Genomic DNA, 22,181 nt, shown 5'->3' on the forward strand with positions numbered 1-22,181 from the left:
AGTGTTTGAGTAACAACTGTGAAGTTTTCCATAGACAGGCATAAATATATCATCTTATTTTAGCCCAATCCTATGAAGTATTCATGTCACCTAACTCCCTCTGTTAATCATTTATATTCACCTTATTGCCTTTTAAATTCTTATTCTTTCCCATTATAAACTTTATAACTGGTTCCTATTGTGATTTGATTTTCCAAGTGGACCCACTGATGCTAGACTACAATGAGGAATCCATGAAGAAATATCTGCATATCACGTCCAGTGAGGCTGTCCCTTAGATGATATTTCTATACCACTGCCTTCTATAAGAAGGACCAAGGTCTCTATTTCATTGGTACTTAATGAGTTAATGGAAACTGAAAGGAAACTGTCCTACATCTGCTTAAGATGGTTTCTATCATGAACATAGCTGAAATTCTCACCATTGTTCTTCCTTCTAAAAGGCCTGTGAGTTAACTTGATTAAATAGTTAGGTTCTAGGAATGTTGGATACCTTAATTCATTAGTTTATGAGTCTGATTTCATTAAGTTTTTTGGTTGCAAGGAATGCAGGTGGCACTCAGGTGGGCTCAAGATAGGTGGATGTGTGGTGAGGATACAGGTAGCATTTAAGAGAAGGCATGTCCTGGGAATTCAGGAGAGCCTGATGGGCAAGGTAGAGTCAAGTTTAAGTAAGAAAAGAAGAGGATTATCATTTTGTTATCAAGCATCTGGATCTCAATAATTTTCACTTTTTTGTTCTATCATTAATGGATTTTAGCATTTTCTCTTTCTTTTTATTTCTCTGTATGTTCCCTTTTTTTTTTTTTCTGATCACTTCTGACATCTATTTCCTAAAATATACAAATTCCCAGAAAGAGGAAGACAAATCAGTCCTCAAGTCACCACACTCTTGTTCAGACAGAGTCTTTATGCGTCTCCTTCCCTGAAGGAGCTGGCTAGCCTGTAGACCGACCCCTTGGTTCCAGTGTTCATTCTATACAATCACCTGTGGTGAAGCAGGCCATTTGAGTGACCAAACCTGATCACCTATGCCTCAGGCACACAGGAGGTCAAGCACGAAGCAGTCTACCTCAGAGGTACTATGGGTGGGCAAGAACCTGTGAGTTAATCAACCCATAAAGCCAGAGAACTTAAGTGTATCTGGATGGGCTATATCAGAATCTCCCTGGCCCCTTTGATAATACAGAACTCTGAATTTCACTCTAGATTTACTGAGTAAAAATCTCAAGGAGGAGTCAACAGCAGATTACATATACCATGGCAGTCAGATAGCCTGGGCATACTGGAGCCATAGCAACTAGGTTTGTGCAGTTACTCTACAACACCATGATGCCGAATTCACCTAATAATGCCTTTCTCAGAATGTACTATCATTAAATATTTTTGACTGTAAAGGTAAGTATTTATATATTATGTTTATATATAAATATCACTTGTAATATAACGTGTAATATCCCCAAGTGATCATAGCTTTGAGAGGGAACAGAGCTAAGTGAAGGATCAGAAGGGTCACACTATAGATTAGGAATTCTTGATTCTTTAATAAATTTATAGAGGAATTCTAGTGGCTGTGTGACTAAAAATACATTTGAAATGTAGAAGTACAAAGGTGGAAATACCTTCCTCCCAAGAAATAAAAATATAAAGACTATGCTTCCCTGTTTTCACTAGAATCTATACAAATGATCATCTGAGAGCAAAAACTAATGTTAAACTCCAACACCAGGAACTTTTGGCATGGCGTCATATACAGGTTAAGAGTTTGCATCATTGATTCCTTATTGATAGCAGGTGTATTTAGCAAAATATCATAAGTAACATGTAAATTAACCTTATCAAAATGCTACCTGAATTATAAATAAAAGTTTCATCACATAATTTAAGAAAATTGTTCTTTGTTGTTTTTATTTTTTTTAATTTTTTTTATTTAACATTTTTAACTGAGGTAATATTGGGATAGCTGGATCAGGTTTTGTTACCGTGATGCTAATAAATTACATTGTAATGTTTCAAAGGAAGAGTTGTATTGCCTAATAACCAACATCATTATAAAAACAAGCACATTTCTCCTGGATGTTACTATCTTTATTACAAAACAAATATTTTATGTTGAGGTAACATTTCAATGTTATTTGACAAAAATCAATTAAGTTCTATACATAAAATTTTGCTTTGTGCAATATATGTGAAGACTCAAAGATGAGTTTTTCTAGTATTACACTGATTTTAGAAAAAATAAAGCTAAATTTATCTATTTAAAGAGGATTTCAATCCACTACCTTCTGTCACCCAATTTCCATATCATCTTCTTGTGGTTAGTGAGGCAATGTTCATTGGAGTTCCAGAAAAAATAAAAATCAAAAGGTAATTATTTTTCTTAAAGTTTGTTTATCCAGAACACCTCATTGTGCCATAATTTAAAAGTGCTTTCACAAATTAAATATTTAATCATATAGTTTTGCTTATACCAATAATAAATTTCTTTTGTCTACAACAGAGAAATGCTGTGCAATGATCCATTCCAGTGTCTTTGCTGTGAAGCCCCACCTGATTTTCCAAGACAAAGTTGGTACCCTCTTCGGTGTTCCCATAAGTTTTGTTTATACCTCTGTCATAGTGTTTGCCACAATGAATTGTAATAATCTTGGTTTCCCTCCTATGTATCCCTCTTTAGTTCTATCGTTTTATCTTCTCATAAGCTCCTCAGGAGCAAGAAAAAGAGTCTGAAGTTTCTTTACATCCTTAGCACCTAGCACAGTGCCTGGTATATAACAGAACCTCAATAACTGTTAGGTTAATGAGTTATGAACTATTTCAGCTGCAGAGCTATAATGCACAACCCTCTTTGCTTTCAGTGTCATTGAGTGTGTTCCATTGTTATTCCACATTATTTAAAACCTCTATAGTTAACGATACCCTCAAAACAAGTATAATGTCCATTATTTCCTTTCAGAAAGAAATGGCCTCTGGTTATCATTCTGATACAAAAACAATCAATAAATTACAGTTATAACGATTTCCCCCTCTCCAGCACCCAAGACTGTGTGGGCCACTTCTCAGGAAAGCTGATGCTAGTAGCCATCTTGGCAGTCATTGTCATCTTGATCCCCAATGGGTTTGTTGTGATAAGCATCAACTGTTAACTTTCTGCTTTCTCTCTCAGGGTTTTTAGACTGGCCACCTTCCTCGCTGCTTGATTTGCTCTCAGTCGAGTTGCTCTCGTCTTTTGACTTGCTGCTGTCCTGAGAATCACTGTCATCATCCTCCTCAGATTGGCTATTCTGCTCAGACTGACTTTCATCACTCTGGCTCTCTGTTGAGGTGCTTTGAGATTGGAGACCTTCCTGGCTAGAACTGTTCTCCTCAGTGGACTCCGAGGTTTGCTCTGAGTCTCTGAGGCTCTCATCAGATTCACTGTCAGCTTGTTCCTCTCTGGATTCACTTTCTGAATCGGAGGGTTTGTTCATGCTGTCCTCTTCACTGGAGTCACTGACTTCCTGATCTGATTGGCTGGTGGTGTTATCTGGGTTATCACCCCTGGACTCACTCACCTCTTCCTGAGACTCACTGCTGTTTTCTTGGGATGGCAGGTCAGCCTCTTCACTAGACTCACTGCTGGAGTTTTGGACATTTTCACTATCTTCCTGGGACTGGTTCTCCTCACTCTCTTGAGATTCACTGTCACTCTTCTCACTGGACCTACTGAGACCAGATTCTTCAGTGTCGGCGCTTTCTGTGGAGTCACTATTGACTTCTTCCATTGTATTGTTCTCATCAAGCTCACCTCTAATCTCTTCCGCAGAAATGCGAGACTTCCTGAAAAATTTCTTGCTGGAATGTTCCGTTGATTGGCTATCACCTGAATCTGGAGTGTTTGTTTGCTCAGCACTGTTCCCTTTTGATTCTTTTGAATCGGCACTGGCACTCTTCATTCTGGAGTTGCTTCTCTCATTTCTGCTGCCATTTGGATCATCACTCTGCATTCCTTCATCATCAAACTCAGAGCCATCCCCATGGCTACTGTCCCCCTCGCTGCTGCCTCCCACCCAGTTCTCCTCACTCTTGCTCTCTTGTGTGGAGTCACCTCCCTGGGGCCTGATGTTCATCTCATCCTCACTGTCATGGTCCCTGCTCTCACTGGTGGTATCTGGGGTGCTATCCTCCCTGGATTGTGTGGTGTCGGCTGAGTCTTCATCACTTCCAAAATTGGAGTTTCCTCCTTGTCCCTCTTCAGATCCTAGACCATTGTCATCATCTCCAAAGGTGTCATCTCCACTGTCATCTTCATCATCATCTTTATCATCTCTGCTCTTATAGAAGCCACCAGCTGATCTATACACATATTGATGATCATCAGGACCCTCCTCTGACTCGGCGCTGTTGCTGGGGTCTCCATCTGCCTGCAGTTTGGGATTAACAGACACAGTCAGTACTCCAGGAGCTGATAAAGAGGGTGCTATCTAGTGCCCCACTAGGACTTTCTGCTTTGTTCCTCCTGTGCTCATCCTCTAATCATTGTCAGCTTTTCTGCTCATTACATCTCGACCAGAGGTTAGAAGAAAGGAAGAGGAAAACCTAGTCATTCCCTTTACACAAACACAATTCACTCAATCCTGCAAAAATTTTCACAAAAAAAAGTTATTGACATCATGCTTATGAAACTCAAATCCTATTGTAAGCACAATTCCATAAAGGAAACTCAGAGACTTTTTTGTGGATTAAAGAATTGGTTTGTAATGCTCACTCATCAATTTTTTTGGTTAATACAGAGTTAAGTATTGGGTGATTTTTAAATGACCCAAATGATGTTTTTTGTTTTTGTTTTATTTTTAATCAACTCTGAAGGGAAAAATGAAAGAGGAGAATGAAATCTTTAGCTAAAATTAAAAAATATGTATTGTAGGAAGTCATATATCTCACCCAAACCATGTTTATATCTCATTTACACAGAGTTAATCTCAGAAGACTCTAATTAATATGATCACCAAATAGAGTCACCATGAGAGCAGTTCTGCTCTGAGTGAATTCAGAGAGGTTATCCCCATAAGTGAAACAATGGGTAACACAGATTTAAAAAAAAATAAAAGGATAGGGGGTCTTCATTCTTTATGCTCTAGGAAAATCCTCTATCTTTACATATATGTCAGAGCATACTTGCCAATCTTTTTCTTTTCCCGTATGTCCCTAGGATCAATGTCTGCGTTTCCAATCGGGAATACAGGGCAATGCCCCTGGAAGGTTCTTCACATCTTGGTAGGTATGTGTCCTACCCTTCAGGCAGGAACTGTTACCCTGATCTGAAGTTCAGGGAACACTGAGGCAATAAGTCACAAAGTCTCCAGAAAAGAGTATTGCCCTAATTATATGCTTATAAGTATCTAGAGTGTTTCTCTAAAAAACTTTTAGTAAAAAGGAATTAAAATCCTAATAATTCATCTTGCAATCCTGGTTGACTATAGAATGTAATATTGGTCAAAGCTCCAGGGATAAACTTGATTCCTGCAACCTCAGGAGGGCCACAAATTTGGTAAAATGTCAGAACAACTAAGAAAGTAATCATACTTAGTCTTAGAAAAAAGAAAAAAAAGTCTAATTTTTATTAAAGGGACCTACGCTAAGTCAACTCCTCTCACTCCGGGGCTACAGATGGGACTATTTCAAAGAGAAAGTCATTACTAAAGCAACTATTTCATTAATGCTCCTTGAAGATAGCCTGTTCTCTCCACCAACATGAGCCTTGACTTGGGGGAGGCTTCCAGGCCCAGCAGGCACTTCGTATTAGCCAGGAGAATTGCAGTTGCCTGAGCTGAAATGCTCCAATTGTAAAAGCAACATACTGGATTGATGAATGAGTTCTTACTTGTCGAACATATTCAACAACTGTGTGTGTGTGTGTGTGTGTTTTTAACTAAGAGGGACATTTAGGGCCACAATGTCTATAATCTGGCCCCAGTGATAAATATGGAATGAACAGCATGTCCACATGATTCTCCCACTCATTTTTCCTTCTCTTTTTGTGGTTAGCTGCATAACCAATCATTAGAAAATATTATATTTAGAACAGTTGCCAGGTAATTTAGTCTAACATCACTTCCTTCAATTCCTAAATAGCCGGAAAAGTTATAAGAAGCCTGTTAATTACCTGTGTCTCTGAGTTAACTTTTCTTTCTTCAGATGACTCACTGCTTCCCTAAAAGGAAAAAAAAAAAAAAAGTTTATTTTTGCCTTTCGTAATTCCTGAGGAAAGAAAAAAATATCAACCATCAACGTATGATGCACATTAATTACTTATAATTTGAACTACTGCATCCAAATGGGTTAAGGTGATGGGAAAAGTAGTAAAGTTAATTCATAAGATGTTTATAACAAAAAATAATGAAATACTTACCAAAGGTGGTGTCGGTGTCTGAGTCAAATGACCCTGAAATAAAGGAAAGAAAACAAGTTACTCCTTCGCAGATGGATTATGTCATTACAAATATTTAAAATAATTGGGTAATTGCTTCAGTTTCTTGATATGTAATCATACTTAAATGATTTGTCATGAAGTTTTATGGTGAAATGACTGGAAAATGAATGTAAGAACACTAGTGGGCTTGAAAAGTTCTTGTGATATAAAAGATGTGAGATTTTTGCATTTCTGAGATCTCACTTAGAGAAAAACAAAATTTTTTGAAGTTCATTGTTCAGACAGTAGTTAGAGGAACTATAGTATAGGAAAAACTTCATTGGAATTCAAACTCTAGATGTAGTCCCAGTTAGCTCACTGGTTTTAGTTTTAACCCTAAAAACCAACAGTCTTGGTATTACCATTGAAATTCATTATGTCTTGGTTGGCCACTCTGTGAATTTGGGCATTTCACTATACCTGAATTCAGTTTGTTATTCATAAAATAAGAAAATGACTACCTATTATGCTAACTCTTCAGGGTTGCTGTGAAGATACAAGCAGCAAGTACCTATGGGTGCTTTTTTTGTTTGTTTTATATTTTTTTATTAAATTTTTTACATCATTGTTCATTTTTAAACAATATCTGTTTCCCTTCACCCCCTCAAGTGTAGTCCCCATATAATTTCCTTCACCAATGCACCTATGGGTGCATTTTTTTAACTCTTCATTGTGGCATAAACTTAATAAATGATCCAGTGTGAGAATACTTTGTAAAATTCAGTAGTAGGCAAAATGGAATGGCAAAAACCATTAAGTCTTCTTTGAGTCTCATAAGATCACCCATATTAAAAGCAAATGCTAAATCTAAAATTTAGTAGCAGTCTTGATTTATTTCACTGTCTTTAATATTATGTGAGCTATCAATCCCTACTCTCCCCATTCCTTTGAGTGGTGTTTGGCTGAGTGTATCACTTCAGAGGAAAGATCTATAATGACTTTGTTTGCCATGTGACACTGACCTCTTAAACATGTCACCTTCCTGAGAGAGATTAAAGAATGTAGTAAAGAATGTGGATCCTGGAGTGAGTGGCCTGAGTTCAAAGCTGGACTCTAACAATCATTAACTGTAAAACCTACACAGCACACTGTGTCCCAGTGTTCTCATTTATAAAATAAGAATAAAATACAATACCCAATTCACTGAGTTGTAAAGATTGACAAAGCTAATTCATGTAAAACATGCAGAACCATGCCCGGCGATGGCATTTAATCCTTCATGGAAAGTCTTGGTTCATTGTCATCTAGCCCCTTGCACTATTATAAACATCCATTATGGAAAAACTACTTCCTCCTTAAATTATACTATTCAGTTAGAATTGAATCAAATGAATTAAAAACTATGACTCTGATTTTCTAAATATTTCCAAAAAGTCATTTCTACTCACCTTCCACTCTTCAGAGCTCTCAAATCCAGGATTTTGATACCTGACTACCTAGAAAATATAGTGCATATGGTCAACCCATAGGAAAATTTCCATGGCAAAGGCTATTAACACTTTGTATAACTAATAGTCAAATTTTAATATGCATTAGAATCTCCTGGAAACCTGGCACAGATTGCTGTGCCCCATCCTGAGACAGACCCAAGAATTTACATTTTTAGCAAAGTCCTACTGATGTTTATACTGCTAGTCTGAGGATGGCACTTTGAGAACAACTGCTTGTGAGGAACAAAAATGAAAATCATAGCTGTATAATGAATTACAAATATAAAGAAAAGAAATAAATCAAATGATATTTTAAAGATAACAACTTCCTAAGCAACTATTTCCTTTCACCTGACAGGAACATACCAAACCTCCTTGGCTCATACATAACGGAAATTGCAGAATTTTAGGTATATGAACTCATTTTTCAATATTCCCACCCCAATACTTACTGGGAGAGCACAGGACAACCCCCAAAAAAACACAAACAGGATGCTGATCTTCATAGCCAGGTGTGATGTCTCTACCTATAATGAAAAGCAGAGATGTTTTTTTCCATGCCTTAGAAATATAGGAGTGTCAACTTCTTATAGTTCTTCCCACTTAAAAAAAAAAAAATCTCATCTAACTATCCATGAGCTAATGAATGGAGAAAGAAATGTCTTATACATAGCCAGACAATAAAATATTCAGCCATAAAAGGGAGTGGAGTGCTCATGCATGCTACAATGAAGAGGAATCTTGAAAGCATCATACCAAGTGAAAAAGGCCAGACACAAAAGACCACATTCTGTATGATTCTATTCATATGAAACATCTAAAATAGGCAAATCTATAGAGAGAGAAAGTAGATGGTTGGTTGCCTCAGATTAGGGGACATGGGGTCATCTTAGAATGATAGGTAAGGGTTGCATTTTGGGGTGATGAAAGTATTCTAAAAATTATCTTGGTGAGGCTTATACAACTCTGAATGAACTTAAACCCATTTGAAATATACACTGGAATGGGTAAAATGTATAATATATGAGTAGATCTCAATAAAGCTGTTTTAAAAGTAACCTCATTCCTAAGAGGTGAAGTAAAAACCAAGTAGTACTATAGACACTTATCCACAACACATAAAATATAAATGGAGGGAAAATTAAAGGAAGAGGACTAGAGGATTGATCATTCATTTTTTTAAGATTTATTTATTTATGCATACAAGAACTGGGGTACAGGCCAGAAGTGAGGGGGGAATGAGCAAATTCACCAGAGACAGAGTGGGGAACTGAACAGGCAGATTGACTGAAATACACTGCTGAGGGGAGCAGCGGGCAAGTTAGGAAAGGTCTGCTAAGCCATGTGGGTAGCTCCCTGGCTGGGGATCAAACTCATGCTACAGTACCTGCAGATAGCTTCATGGGTTGCGTCTTAACCCCTTGCACCACCAGGGAGGCCCTGACCATTCATTTTACAATATTTATGCAACTCAGTGATAGCATAGGAATTTGGTAAATATATCTTCCCTGCCCCCCCACCAAAGGAAATGACATTTTTTGACATCATTGATAGGTGCTGGATATTTATCTTCATGTGTGCCCATGCATGTACACATAAACACACACAAACACACTCACACACATGGCTCCTCAGTCACATTTATAACATAATAATGTCTAGACAATGAGATTAGTTTGCATTTTTTTCTTGATCTGCAAGAAATGTACTATGGCAGACTTTAACATACAGCCCTACAAAGCTCTTAATATCTACAGTGTTCCATTTAGTCATACATTATACATGATTATGCCAAATTCTTTTAAATGTTACTCACAATCCTGAAGGGTATAGGGAAGATTATAGGTTTGGGATACACTTATCAGTCATGCTGAGAGGAACATATCTAATCAAACTGTATTTTCCTGGAAGGGAGCTTCATTTCACACTTCAAGAACTGGTGATTTGGAAAACAGTTTGTCCTCTAGCCAAAAATAGATGTACTAAATGCCAATGTAGAAAGTTATTGAGATGAATTCAAAGGAAAATAACTTGCCCTGAATTAGTAAGCCCTGTGACTGCCCTAGCAGCCTTATCAGAAGGAAAAGACCACATACTGTATGATTTTGCAAAAAATGTAGCCATGCATTTTGCAAAAAATCTTTGCAAGTTTATTTCAGACTTCACTTGGGTTTATTTGTTTCTTCAACTATTAAGTATAAATTATAATTGTGGCAAGATCTAAATTAGGAAGTCAATCCTATCTCTATATTAGTATCATCTGGAGAGAATTAAAGCAATACCAATGCACAAGTCCCAGCACAAGCAGTTCACTGGGGTGGGAACAGGCCTGGTTTGGTATTTTAGGTACTCCAAGTGATTTTAACCTCTGATCTAAGAAATGAGAGTACAGAGCTCAAAGACTGAATATGCTGAATAATGTCTGAAATTTCGGACTCAAGAAGTGATACAATCTGGGCCTCCCTGGTGGCACAAGGGGTTAAGATGCAGCCTATGAAGCTATCCACAGCCTCTGCAGCACGAGTTCTATCCCTGGCCAGGGAGCTACCCACATGGTGCAGCAGACCTCTCCTGACTTGCCCACTGCTACCATCAAGAGTGTATTTCAGTCGATGTGCCTGTTCTGTTCCCCACTCTGTCTCTGATGAATCCTCTCACCACCCCCACCTCTGGCCTGTACCCCAGTTCTTGTATGTATAAATAAATAAATCTTTAAAAATAAAAAGAAGTGATTGATCTTATTTTTAATTCATTCAGAAAAACAATTAAAATCCTAACATAAGGAAACTAAGGATGTTCCTTGTTTTGACTTTTGTGCATCTCTCTCTTCCTTGCCCTATATGATGAGCACATCCCTCCTCAACAAAGTTATTTTCACTCTGCTATTTTCTTTATTCAGATTCATCATAGTTCCTATCAATCCTTGTGGTTTTTTATTATTATTATTATTTAAATTCCTTTCCTATTATCAGCAGAGAAAACATTAGAAAATGTTCAACTGCACCTAAGGCAAATCTAATTCAACAAATCTACTTCTGAAGGAAACCAAAATTCCATTCTAAAATATGCCTCTTTGACATAAAGTTTATTTTGAAGGTAGTTGAAAAACAGCAGATGCAAGAAAGATAGTCTTCTTTTTCTTTCTAAAAGCAGGAAAGAAAACTCCATGTGAAAATTGTCATCTCTGTATGGGGAGGAAGGAAGACAGTCCCATCCCCAAAGCCTGAGAGAAATCATCCTTGCTAGACTAGCACTCAGCTCTAGTCTCTTGGCCACTCTATGCAGCCCCAAGCCCAAATCCTTGGTCTTGTCAATTCTTTACAAATGTATTGTTTGTCTGAAGGCTTTCCACTGTGGCCACTTCATGTTCATTCTCTCAAGGAAGCTCCTGTGTCCATGCAAACATTTTAATAAAATATCTGTGCTTTTCTCCTATTAACTGTCTTATGACTATTGAATTCTGAAGCCTATCAGGAGACACTAAGAGGGTGAAGGAAAGTTTTCCCTCTCCTGCACTTCCTTTAGTTTCCACAATCAAAACATCTTTTAAAGCTCTTAGCTTTAGTTTTCTTTAAAGGACAGGAAACTGCCCCAAATATGATACTCTCAAAATAACTGTATGAGAATGTTTTGGTTTCACAGGTCAAATGAAAATTAGACAGCTCATCATTTTCATTTTCAAAGTGAAATTTGAATAGAGTGATAATCTCATGATACTCTGAAAACTAGTAAGTATTCCAGCCTTGATTAAAAGCTAATGAATACTAAACTATTCCCTTGTATTTTCTTTTGCTTCATACTTATCTAAATAACAACAAAATAAGGGGAAACTACAATGAATAAGTGTGTGTGTGTATAAAGCAAATGAAGTGTGCGTTTTCAGTGTTCAAGCTTCTTAAGGATGGTATATTAAGATAAGCAAAATGAATATACGCAAGATTTACTAAGTTGCTCATGCTTCCATAAACTCCATTTAGCACTGTGACCTATAGCAATAACTTCCCAAATGAAAGTCTGGTAAAGTAAAATAAGATACCTTGAGGTCCAGCGTGAACTGACACTTTCTCCCAAAGAATATAGTCAGTCACAAAGCATCAAAAGAAAATAAGACTTTAATTCCTATATTAGGTTTCCATTAGTGTTTTTGATAAGAATAATCATACTTTTGTGAAGTCTATATCCGAATGAGAGCTCCAAACTTCTGCAACTTTTTAGCAAATACCCTAAAAAAAGAGTACAAGCAGATACACAGTAGCCATGTTCTGAGTGAAAAATGAGCACAATAGCAGCAAGCCTTAAAATACGAGTTCCAGAACTTCCAAGTTCTGCTTTGGTGATTGGTAAATGTTCTACATTATACTTGTCATTCTACAATGAGAGCATGTGAGAAAAGGAAATCTACAACCAAATCTGACTTCTACCTGTTTGGAAGGCAGTGTGTATATTAGAGACTTTCAACCTTTCTGAATTTTTTTCCTAGCATTGAAAAGATCAAAAATGTTTATTATCTGGAGAAGGAAATTGCAGTCCTTAACCCTCTGACTACCCTCAAGTATAGCCAGGAATTTGTGTGCTCAAGTAAGGAAACTCGTTCTGGAATGTACACAAAGTCAAGATTAACTTAAAGTATATATCTTCTTTTATGTAAATGGAAATGAAATAAGCTAAAAGAAGGAAATAGAAACTCAAAAATCATAGGCCCAATTTATACTACTTAATTTGCTTATTTTTGATTTAGTATTGCTATCCTCAACAATGCTAATGAAAGGCATAGCCACTCATTAGCAGTAAACAAATATTTATTGAGTACATCCAAAGTACCATGTGCTGTTTTAGGTGCTGTGTATACAGCAGTGAATAATAATAACTTGGTCTTACAAAAGTAGAATTAGCTAATCATAATCTTCATAATCTCCATTAGCTAGAATTTGATTATTATGACTCTTTGAAAATAAACTGGAGTTTGGCTAAGATATCAATTCTATCAGGAATTCAGAGAACTAAGCAAATAGATCAATTAAAGTTTCCAATTCTTCCAGTTGCAATTGTCTTGAGGTCAGTTATATAAAGTCACATGTCATGCCTTCAATTACAGTAAAATAACTCTGAGTTACCCCAAATTAAATATAGATTTGGAAGGCTTCCAAGAAAGTGAGGCACATTGGTCCACAACACCACTTAGGGTAGTAAGTAAACTAATACCCATTATAAAATTATTGTTTTACATGTTTTTAATCAACAAAGTCAAAATAAGATATTTTGCTTGGTGCTGAATTAAACAGAAAGCTTGGTTCTCCAGAAGTTATTACTCCTAAAGAAGACAGGTTGCTAAAAGAATTATTGCACATGGATATTTCTAGTATTGCCTGACCACAGTTCCCACTCTGTGTTATGGAAGACAGGCACTAGCAATATAAATGAAGGAGTAGAACAAATGCATCAAATAAAAATGCATATGGCAGGAGTCTGTATACTAACTCTGCCACACTAAAAATTTCTTTAAAAGACAATTATATTCAACATTTATTGCATTCTGACTGTATGGCATCATGCTAATATAAATACCCAGCTTAACAATATAACATCATTACAATTAATGTTTTATTTCAGTAGTTTAACATCCTCTCTCAGTTACTCAGCTCATTATGATCAATATTGAGTGCTATTTACATGAATATTGTTAGATACTTTTTAGTTTAGAGATCATATTTTGAAAGACCTGTCAGTCTAGTTTAGATTATTTCACAATGTCTTATAGGCCATGTGAATCACTAACTCCATGAAACCAAAATGTAAAAATCTTATTTGCTTTGCTAATTGAAGCTCAGCTTCAAAATAACCTTCCATTTGCCTCCTGTTGAGTAAACTTTTCCTTTCAAAAGTATTGTCCAGAGATCTAATTAAAGCATTACGAAGTAAAACACCTGACTCTGTTGACTTATGTCAACTTAATATAATTATTTACTTAATATCAAACAACAGGCACAAAAAATGGGAATCATTCTTACCCAAGGCAGTTTTCCCATCTTTCTCTACATGACCTAATGCCTCTCAACATGTATGCATATTTAATATTTTCCAAACAGCTCAGCAGAAGTGATTTTTTAAAAAATAGACAATGAATATGTCTTACCCTCTTCAGTTCACCAAGACGTTCTCCCAGAAAGTCTCAAGAATCAGGCTGAAGTTCTCACAGAGGAAATCTATGCCTAATGAAACCGCTCTTGTGTTGATGTTCTGAAACCTTTTCTGATGGTGCAGGAATTTAAACTCTGCTTCAGCTCTTCCCAGCCAATCACTCGTGAGCTGGGGGTGACTGACATCACAAGGTGTCACCGGGACTCCAGTACACCCACACTTCCTCCAGTTTGCAGAGGCAGAATTTCTCTAAAAAGCTCTTGTGGTTCCCAAATGACTAGATTAGTTTCCATTAAATTGAAGATCTCCCGAAAGCTTTGTTTTGATTTCTAAATATATGTCATTCACATCCATGCAGGCTTATGAGCATCATAAACAATGACAATGTTTTCTACCACTGGCAGGTTCCAGCAGACAGAGGATGGGGAAAGAAACAAGAGGTGGGTGGGAAGTTCCTGGTTAATGTACATTTCCAGGTTGTACATGAAGAAAGTCACTTAAAATACTACATTTGCTTAAACTGTTGGTGTGGAAAAGATGGACTTTTGCTCTTTCCCTTTTCATTTTTTTAATAGCCTCTAGTTTCATATCCTTTTCCTGTCCATGCCCAGCCCCAATATATACACAGTTCCCAAATTCTTCCTAATCAGGTGAAATATCACTTGCAGAATCTTCTGGTGATTAAAAATGTTAAAGCAGGGGCCTCCCTGATGGTGCAGGGGTTAAAGACAGCACTGTCAAGCAACTGGCAGCCACTGTAGCATGAGTTCGATCCCTACCAGCCAGGGAGCTACCCACATGGCACAGCACACCTCTCCTGTCTCGCCTGCTGCTCCCCTCAGTAGCGTATTTCAGTACATCTGCCTGCTCTGCTCCCCACTCTCTCTGGTGAATCCTCTCACCTCCCACACCTCTGGCCTCTACCCCAGTTCTTATATGCATAAATAAAATAAATCTTTGAAAAAAAAGAAAATGTTAAAGCACCTCCCTAAGTAACTTTTCTTTCTAACCAAAAACAATTTAAATCTAGTACTTTATGATCCCCCAACTGCTTTCCATGTTTTGCTTTTAACTCTTGCGATTCTTTGAAATCAGAATTGGATTAAGACTAGTTGCATTGAGAGAAACCAATTTCCAAGGGACTCTCCTCCATCACTGAAAATGTAATGATGTGAATTTATCAGGACTCACTGCAGGTTGTTGTAGGGAGCTAGAAGTGGGGTTGGCCCCTCCCAGGAGGATATTCCATAACAATAGCATGACCGGTAAAAAAATATTTAAAGAATGTAGGTCACTGGAATTTCGGTTCCTCAAAAGTGGGAATGTTTGTATTGTTTGCCAGTGTATACAATGCCCTGATGCCTAGAACTGTTCCTGGATCACATAAGCACTCAACAGATACTTCAGGAATGACTGAATGAATTGACTTTAAAATAGGTTAAATTATTAGCTTGCCTGCAGTATCCACACAATTCACTTTGACTTTCTTGAAAGTATTATACTTGTTGGAAATTTTAGTTGATGCTCTTACCAACCTGTATCTAGATAACATTAAGTTGATATTCCAGCTTAATTCAGAAAATTAATATGAAATACATGAATTCTTATTCAAAATGAAATGAAATAAGATAGGGGGCAGAAAATGAGGGCAAAGGAGTCTATTATCATATGGGCTGATTAGAAAACCAAAGTCCGGGGCCTCCCCTGGTGGCGCAGCGGTTGAACGCTGGGCTGCGAAGCTGCCTGCAGCCTCTGCAGCATCTGTTCCATCCCCAGCCTCCGGCGAGGGTCCCACATGGCGCAACAGACCTCTCCTGCTGTGCCTGCTGCTCCCCTCAGCAGTGTATTTCACCACTCTGCCTGTTCTGTTCCCTGCTCTGGCTCTGATGAATTCTCTCACCCTCCTGCGCTTCTGACTGTACCCAGTGCTTGCATAAATAAATAAATAAATAAATAAATAAATAAATAAATAAATAAACTTGCATAAATAAATAAATAAATAAATAAATCTTAAAAAAAAAGATAGAAAACCAAAGTCCGGATGGAAAGGTATAAATTCCCTGTGTCCTTCATTCTGGTTCTGAATCACTCTCCCTGGTGGTTTTGTAAATCTTGACTGAGGTCTGTTCTAGAAGAACCTTATAATCTTACGTCAGAACAGATTCTGGGAAGATTTTGGTAGTAGGCGTTTCAGGACATTGTTTTGAAACTCTCCAAACCCCACAGAAAAACAGAGTAACTAGATAACAAAACTGAAAACAATGGACAATATTGGCAACAAAACTAGATGTTTTATTTAGATGTCTTTTGCTGTGCTGATAACCACTCCAATACATTAAATGACTATTTTATTCCCTATACCTAGAGCTGCAGTCCTCCGGGACTCAGTTGGAATAGACCATCCAAGATAGTTCTCTCTCAGGGTTGTCTCATAGGGTGGAGTTATGATCCAGGTCACTTCATTTCTACTTTATGGGGTCTGCCCTTGTAGTTGGCGTTCTCATATGGTGGCTGTGGCCCAAAACTGCAGGAGCTAGAAGTGGGGTTGGCACCCCTCAAGGTTGGTCAACTCAGCCACAGGGCTATACCAGATTCAGGAGAAAAAAAGTCTCTACTGTTTCGTGTGAGGAACAGAACGAATGTATAGGGAGCAGCAAAAACATTGAGGTCACTTTGGATACTGGTTACCCACTACATGGCAAATTATACCTACAAACTGACTGAGAACATCCACCCACTGCCATGAGACCTATATTATCTATGCAGAAATAAGCAAAAAGAAACAACGGGGCATCTAATGGACATGAGAATAGGAGAACTCCAAAACAGTCTTTTATTATTGCTGGCAGGTGCCGATGGCTTATAAAATCTGAGGGATCTGAAGCAGGCTGGCCCCTATGAATTCTCAAAACAACCACCACAGCTGTCTTCCCATATAGAAGAGACACTCCTGGGAAAGGGAAAAAATTGTACCAAATAGATGAAATTGAAAAAGCATAAATAACTGTGGGGATGGAGTATAGACCCTGGAAATCTTAGAAAGCAAGCTGCTATATTTTGTTTAACAAATATGAAAACATTGGAGAAGTTCTGTAGAAGCTACCCTGAGCCAAGTCTCCCGAAAATCCAGGAAAACTAATTTCATAGAAAAGGAACAAAAATCTATGAAGTTCAAATCCCATAAAACCAAAAGAAAATAACTTTATAGACAAGGAAAGTACGTTGAGAATACATCAAAACTATACCCTCTGTTTTAAAAAGATATTAAAATAACACCATCAATTTAAAAAAAAAGCAAAGACTAAAATAACTTTTAAAAAGTTCTCAATCAGAAATCAAGAAAAGCTTTGAAATAAAAGAAAAAAATTATTTTGTAAATGAAAGGCTAAATAGAAGGAACACAGGAGGTAGTAAATAAACCAGAAAATATTGTGTAGAAACACAAAAATATTGTGTAGATGGTAATATAAGTTGAAAATGGGCAAAAGGTTTCAAAAAGTACAGATAATAAGAACTTTAGAAAGATAACAAAATTTAAAAAGAAATAGCAAAATTGATGAAACAGCCAAAATACTGAATAAAGTGTAACTTTTATAATCCAAGGAAATTTATCTCAGTTAAAAAGGAAAAAAAAATTGATTTAAAACTTAAAGAGAACCTCACATACCTGAGACTATCATCCCAGAATGGCCAACACCAAGATATATTCTCTTAAAATTGCTGGACTTTAAAAATGAAGCAGAGGGCCTCCCCTGGTAGCACAGCAGTTGACTGCTGGGCTACGAAGCTGCCCGCAACCTCTGCAGCACTGGTTCAATCCCCAGCCGCCAGTGAGGGTCCCACATGGCGTGACAGACCACTCCTGCTATGCCTGCTGCTCCCCTCAGCAGTGTATTATGTCAGTCTCCCTGTTCTATTCCCCGCTCTGTCTCTGGTGAATTCTCTCACCCTCCCATGCTTCTGACTGTACCCAGTGCTTGTATAAATAAATAAATAAATCTTTTTTAAAAATTAAAAAAAAATAAAGATGAAGCAGAAAAACATCCTTTGGACTTTTAAGCAAAAGCAGCAAATAACTTGTCAGGAAAAGAAAAGTAGGTTATCACAAGACTTTGGACAGCAATGTTTTATGCCAGAAATAAATGAATAAATAAACATACTTAAGAGATTCAAGACAAGAAAATGTGACCAAGGATTTTATAGTCAGCAAAACTTATTTTCAAGAATAGAGGAACCAAATAACCTGTAACCAACAGTCAAGAAATCAGAAAATATTGCTTCATTGAACCCTCTTTGAAAAATCTATTAGAGAATGAACTCTGGATACCAAAATGACTAGCCATTGTCATAAGAGAGGGTGGTAAACATTAAACATAGAATTAATTTTAAAGAGAAAGTTAAGTGAGAATAGACGGGAAAGCCAGTATATAATAGTGATGTACTTAACATAGAATATTGTACAACTTTTTAAATATGCAATAAAATCAAGTTCTCTCAATATTATATTAATGATATAATATTATTATGAAAATGTTTGTGTAATATGGGATAAATTGGTAATTATAAATTATTCTACTTCTTTCAGCCATTGTGTCCTTGAGAATCAGATTCTCATTGTGAAAGAGATAAAATTTGATACAAACAAGTAAAATTAAGAAATCCTATAATTCACACACACACACACCCTACATCTTTATTTTAGCAATGACACAGTAGTTAGTGCCTGTAGTACCCAGATTGCAATCTATCTCCCAAAACCTTTAGAAAGTTAAAGATTCAAGGTCTGTGGCAAGAAATGTACAAGATTGTGACAGGGTGGAGCCCAGGAAAAAGGGAAGTTCCAGGTACCTTGCCCCACCCAAAGGAGGGTGGAGCTGAGCAGGGAGGAGAAGCTGGAGAGGAGACTGGAAGATGGGAGGAAGCAAGATGGAGAGCCAGAAGGAGACCTGTAGGAGGCACATGGAGTAGAGAGACATGTGAAGAAGCTGCACTTGCTTCTTGGTCCTGGACTGGTTGAAACAGCTGTGGGTGAAAGACCCATGGGGAGGTTAACAATGGCAGCTTTTATCTTGATCAAGATTTTGCTCTTTTCCTCCCAGCCTTGTCTGGTTGTTTCTGATCCTTTTCTGTGGGTCCCCACGGGAAGGTGCTTTAGACTTGTGGCAGGTTTTCAGGCTTTGCTCTGGGCCAATCCTGCTTGGGTGGACTTTTCCCCACAAGGGGTCGGGTAACTTTGGGTGCTTGATTTAGAGACTATATTCTTTGTCTTATCTGTATTATTTACTAATTGTAGTAAAGTTCCTTTCCATTAAAGTCTCATATGTTTTGTCTTGATGCGGCAGAAGGCAGAACCTATTTAGAGCAGGCAGGTTTGGGGTCTCTAGGGTGCCCCTAGATGAGTTTGGAACATCTTGTTGTCATACCAGATTACAGAAAAACTATCAGAGATTACAAGGATGCTGTCAAAAAGACTCATGAACCAACCTGAACAGGCTTCTGTTAGCCAAAACAGGAAGAACATAATCTTTAAAATAGGTAACTGCAACAGACTGAAACCTGTTGAAAAATTTAAATCCACAAATCTATAATGATATTACAAATGTAAAACACTCATTCGTCACTTAGTATAACAGAAAAGCAATTCACAGTATGGAAAAGTTATAAATAAATGAAAAGAATGAGGCCTTTGTCCAGCTCTATAGGACCTGAATCAAATCATAGAAGAGGAGAAGCATCTCTTTATGAAAATATTCTAATAAAAGGAAAAGACAGAATTCACCACTTTGCAACCACTGATATATTAGTCAGTCCAAGCAGTGTATATCAATAGCTCTCAAAAATGTGACAACAAAACTGCGTGCTTCCTGATGAATGAACAGCCCAAGGCAATCAGACCTCTGGAACCAGGTGTCAAGTTGTTGGAAATGTTACAGGGCAGGGAGAGGGGCACCCCAGAATCAGCAAATCTGCCCACTCTAAATAGGTTCTGATATCTGCCACAGCAAGACAAAACATACTCTAGTGCATAAGACCTTCAATGGAAAGGAACTTGCACACAATTAGTGTGCAATACAGAAAAGGGGAAAGATGGGGAATAATATTGTCTCCAAATCAAGCACCCCCTCATGGGTAAATGCCCAGCCAGACAGGGTTGGCCCAAAGCAGGACCTCTGAGGCCTGAAAGCCTGCCACAGTCATGGTACCTTCTGTTGGGTACCCAAAGAAATGGGTCAGAAACATTCAGACAAGTCTGGAAGGAAAGAGCAACATCAAGATCAAGATAAAAGCTGCCATTGTTAACCTCCCCACAGATCTCTCACCCACAGCTGTTTCAACCGGTCAACCAAAAAGCAAGTGCAGCTTCTTCACATGTCTGTCTGCTCCATGTGCCTCCTCCAGGTCTCCTTCTGGCTCCCTATCCTATATCCTTCCTTTCCCAGTCTGTTCTTCAGCTTCTTCTTCTCTTCCCTGCTTGGCTCCACCCTTTCTTGAGTGTGGCAGAGAAACTGCAAACTCTCCTTTTCCTGGGGACCGCCCTCTTACAGAAATACAGATAATGGAAGAGTATTAATAAAATTTAGACAGTGGAAATCTCTCCAATTCAAATACTTCAGGATTTTTGACAGATTAAATCAATAAATAAAGAGAAAAAATGGGAGTGCTATTTAAATGATTGTGAGATGTAAAATACATAGCAATCTTTTTAAAAGGGCAAGACTAGATTATAATTTCAAGTTTTCACACTTGGTTGATAAAACTATAGAAAAAATCAGATAAGTGATTTCTGTAAACATAGGATTACTTTTTGGGAGGTGAAGAGTGTTTAGCTAGGATGGATCACATGAGGAGCCTCTGGAGTTACTAGTAATGTTCTATTTCTCAGCCTGTGGTGGTTACAAGAATATTCACTTTATTAAAAATTCATCAAGCTATAAATTCATTCTGTGGAATTTTCTGCCTCTGCAGTTATTTTTACAATAAAAGTTTCAAATTTAAAAAAAAAAAAACTAATGCTACATATCAAATATGTTTTAATCCATGAGTTTATGCAGTCACAATGATATCAAAAATAAAGCAATACCAGAAAAATACCCTAATTGAGGATGGGGGGTTAGGGAGAGCACAATGGACTGTGGCAGAGGACTATGGGGAGCTTTGCTGGTAGAAGAGCTACAATAACCATATCTAAGGGAGAAATCCTATATTATCAATATATTAACAAAGATAATAAATAAATAAATATTTTTTGACTGAGATCATGAGTCATAGGGCAAGCAGAGACTCCTAGGGTTAGCATAGAATAGGAAAAGCTGCAGAGGAATAAAGAAGGCTCCAGAGATAAGGGCAAAAAATTCCAAAGGGGACTAATCAAACACCCCCCAGACTAAGGGCAACAGGACATTCCCAGACAAGGATGATAAAGAAAAAGGACTCCAAGGTAATGTCTGAGATGCAAGGTGTAATTCTGGGTACAAACACATTAAGACAAAGTGAGTAAAACCACAGAAAATGAATCACAAAGAGACTGGTGGGGCTTCAGAATAATCAGGAAAAGAAGGTACATATATTCCCTGAGGCATGACTCTACTTTGGCTCCCTTGCCCCTCCCTGGCCTGGTTCCATAGCCTGGGATTCCCACTTTATTTCTGTTCCTTTTCGCCTCAATAAACTTTTTCTTTGTCTAAACAAACCTTCCTCTTCTCACTTGCTTATCTGAGTGTCTGCGAAGTTCCTGCAGCAGCTTCTTGAGATACCAACCCGTGGTGGCCTAGTGGCTGGGACTCAGCGCTGCCCCTGCAGCCTGGGATCCATTCCTTGCTGGGAGACTAGGCCTGAAAACCTGACATTACGTCATCAATAACATTGGCTTACAACACTGTTTATGATTAGGGATACAGGCTCACGTCTCTCCAGGTGTATGTTACTATACCCCACCTACCACCAAGGCACACATAATGCTCCACCATAGTCCATTGAGTCCCATTCACATTTTGCTCCCACTCCTACACCCTCACTTTCCCCCACTGGTAGTCTTGTTTGGGGACAAGGATGTCCTGAACAAACTCCACAATACATTGGGGTTGCCCTGTAACAGTCTCAGTTCTGCAATCAGATTTCTAGGATTTGGTTGGTTGAGTTTTGTCTGTTCCTTTATTTTGTTT

The 22,181-nt window shown here is 37.8% G+C and overlaps 1 protein-coding gene across 1 annotated transcript; it reads right to left on the bottom strand.

The window, feature by feature from the left end:
- Positions 1–3,074: 3,074 nt before the first annotated feature.
- On the bottom strand, positions 3,075–8,387 carry DMP1 (dentin matrix acidic phosphoprotein 1; the record flags this gene model as incomplete). The annotated part of the gene is made up of 5 exons (XM_084233281.1): positions 3,075–4,403; positions 6,146–6,193; positions 6,392–6,424; positions 7,840–7,887; positions 8,334–8,387. 5 exons carry the CDS (start codon positions 8,385–8,387, stop codon positions 3,075–3,077), a joined length of 1,512 nt encoding a protein of 503 aa, XP_084089407.1.
- Positions 8,388–22,181: the final 13,794 nt, after the last annotated feature.

Source organism: Talpa europaea, assembly GCF_964194135.1.
Source record: "Talpa europaea genome assembly, chromosome: 5".
Lineage (NCBI taxonomy): Eukaryota > Metazoa > Chordata > Mammalia > Eulipotyphla > Talpidae > Talpa > Talpa europaea.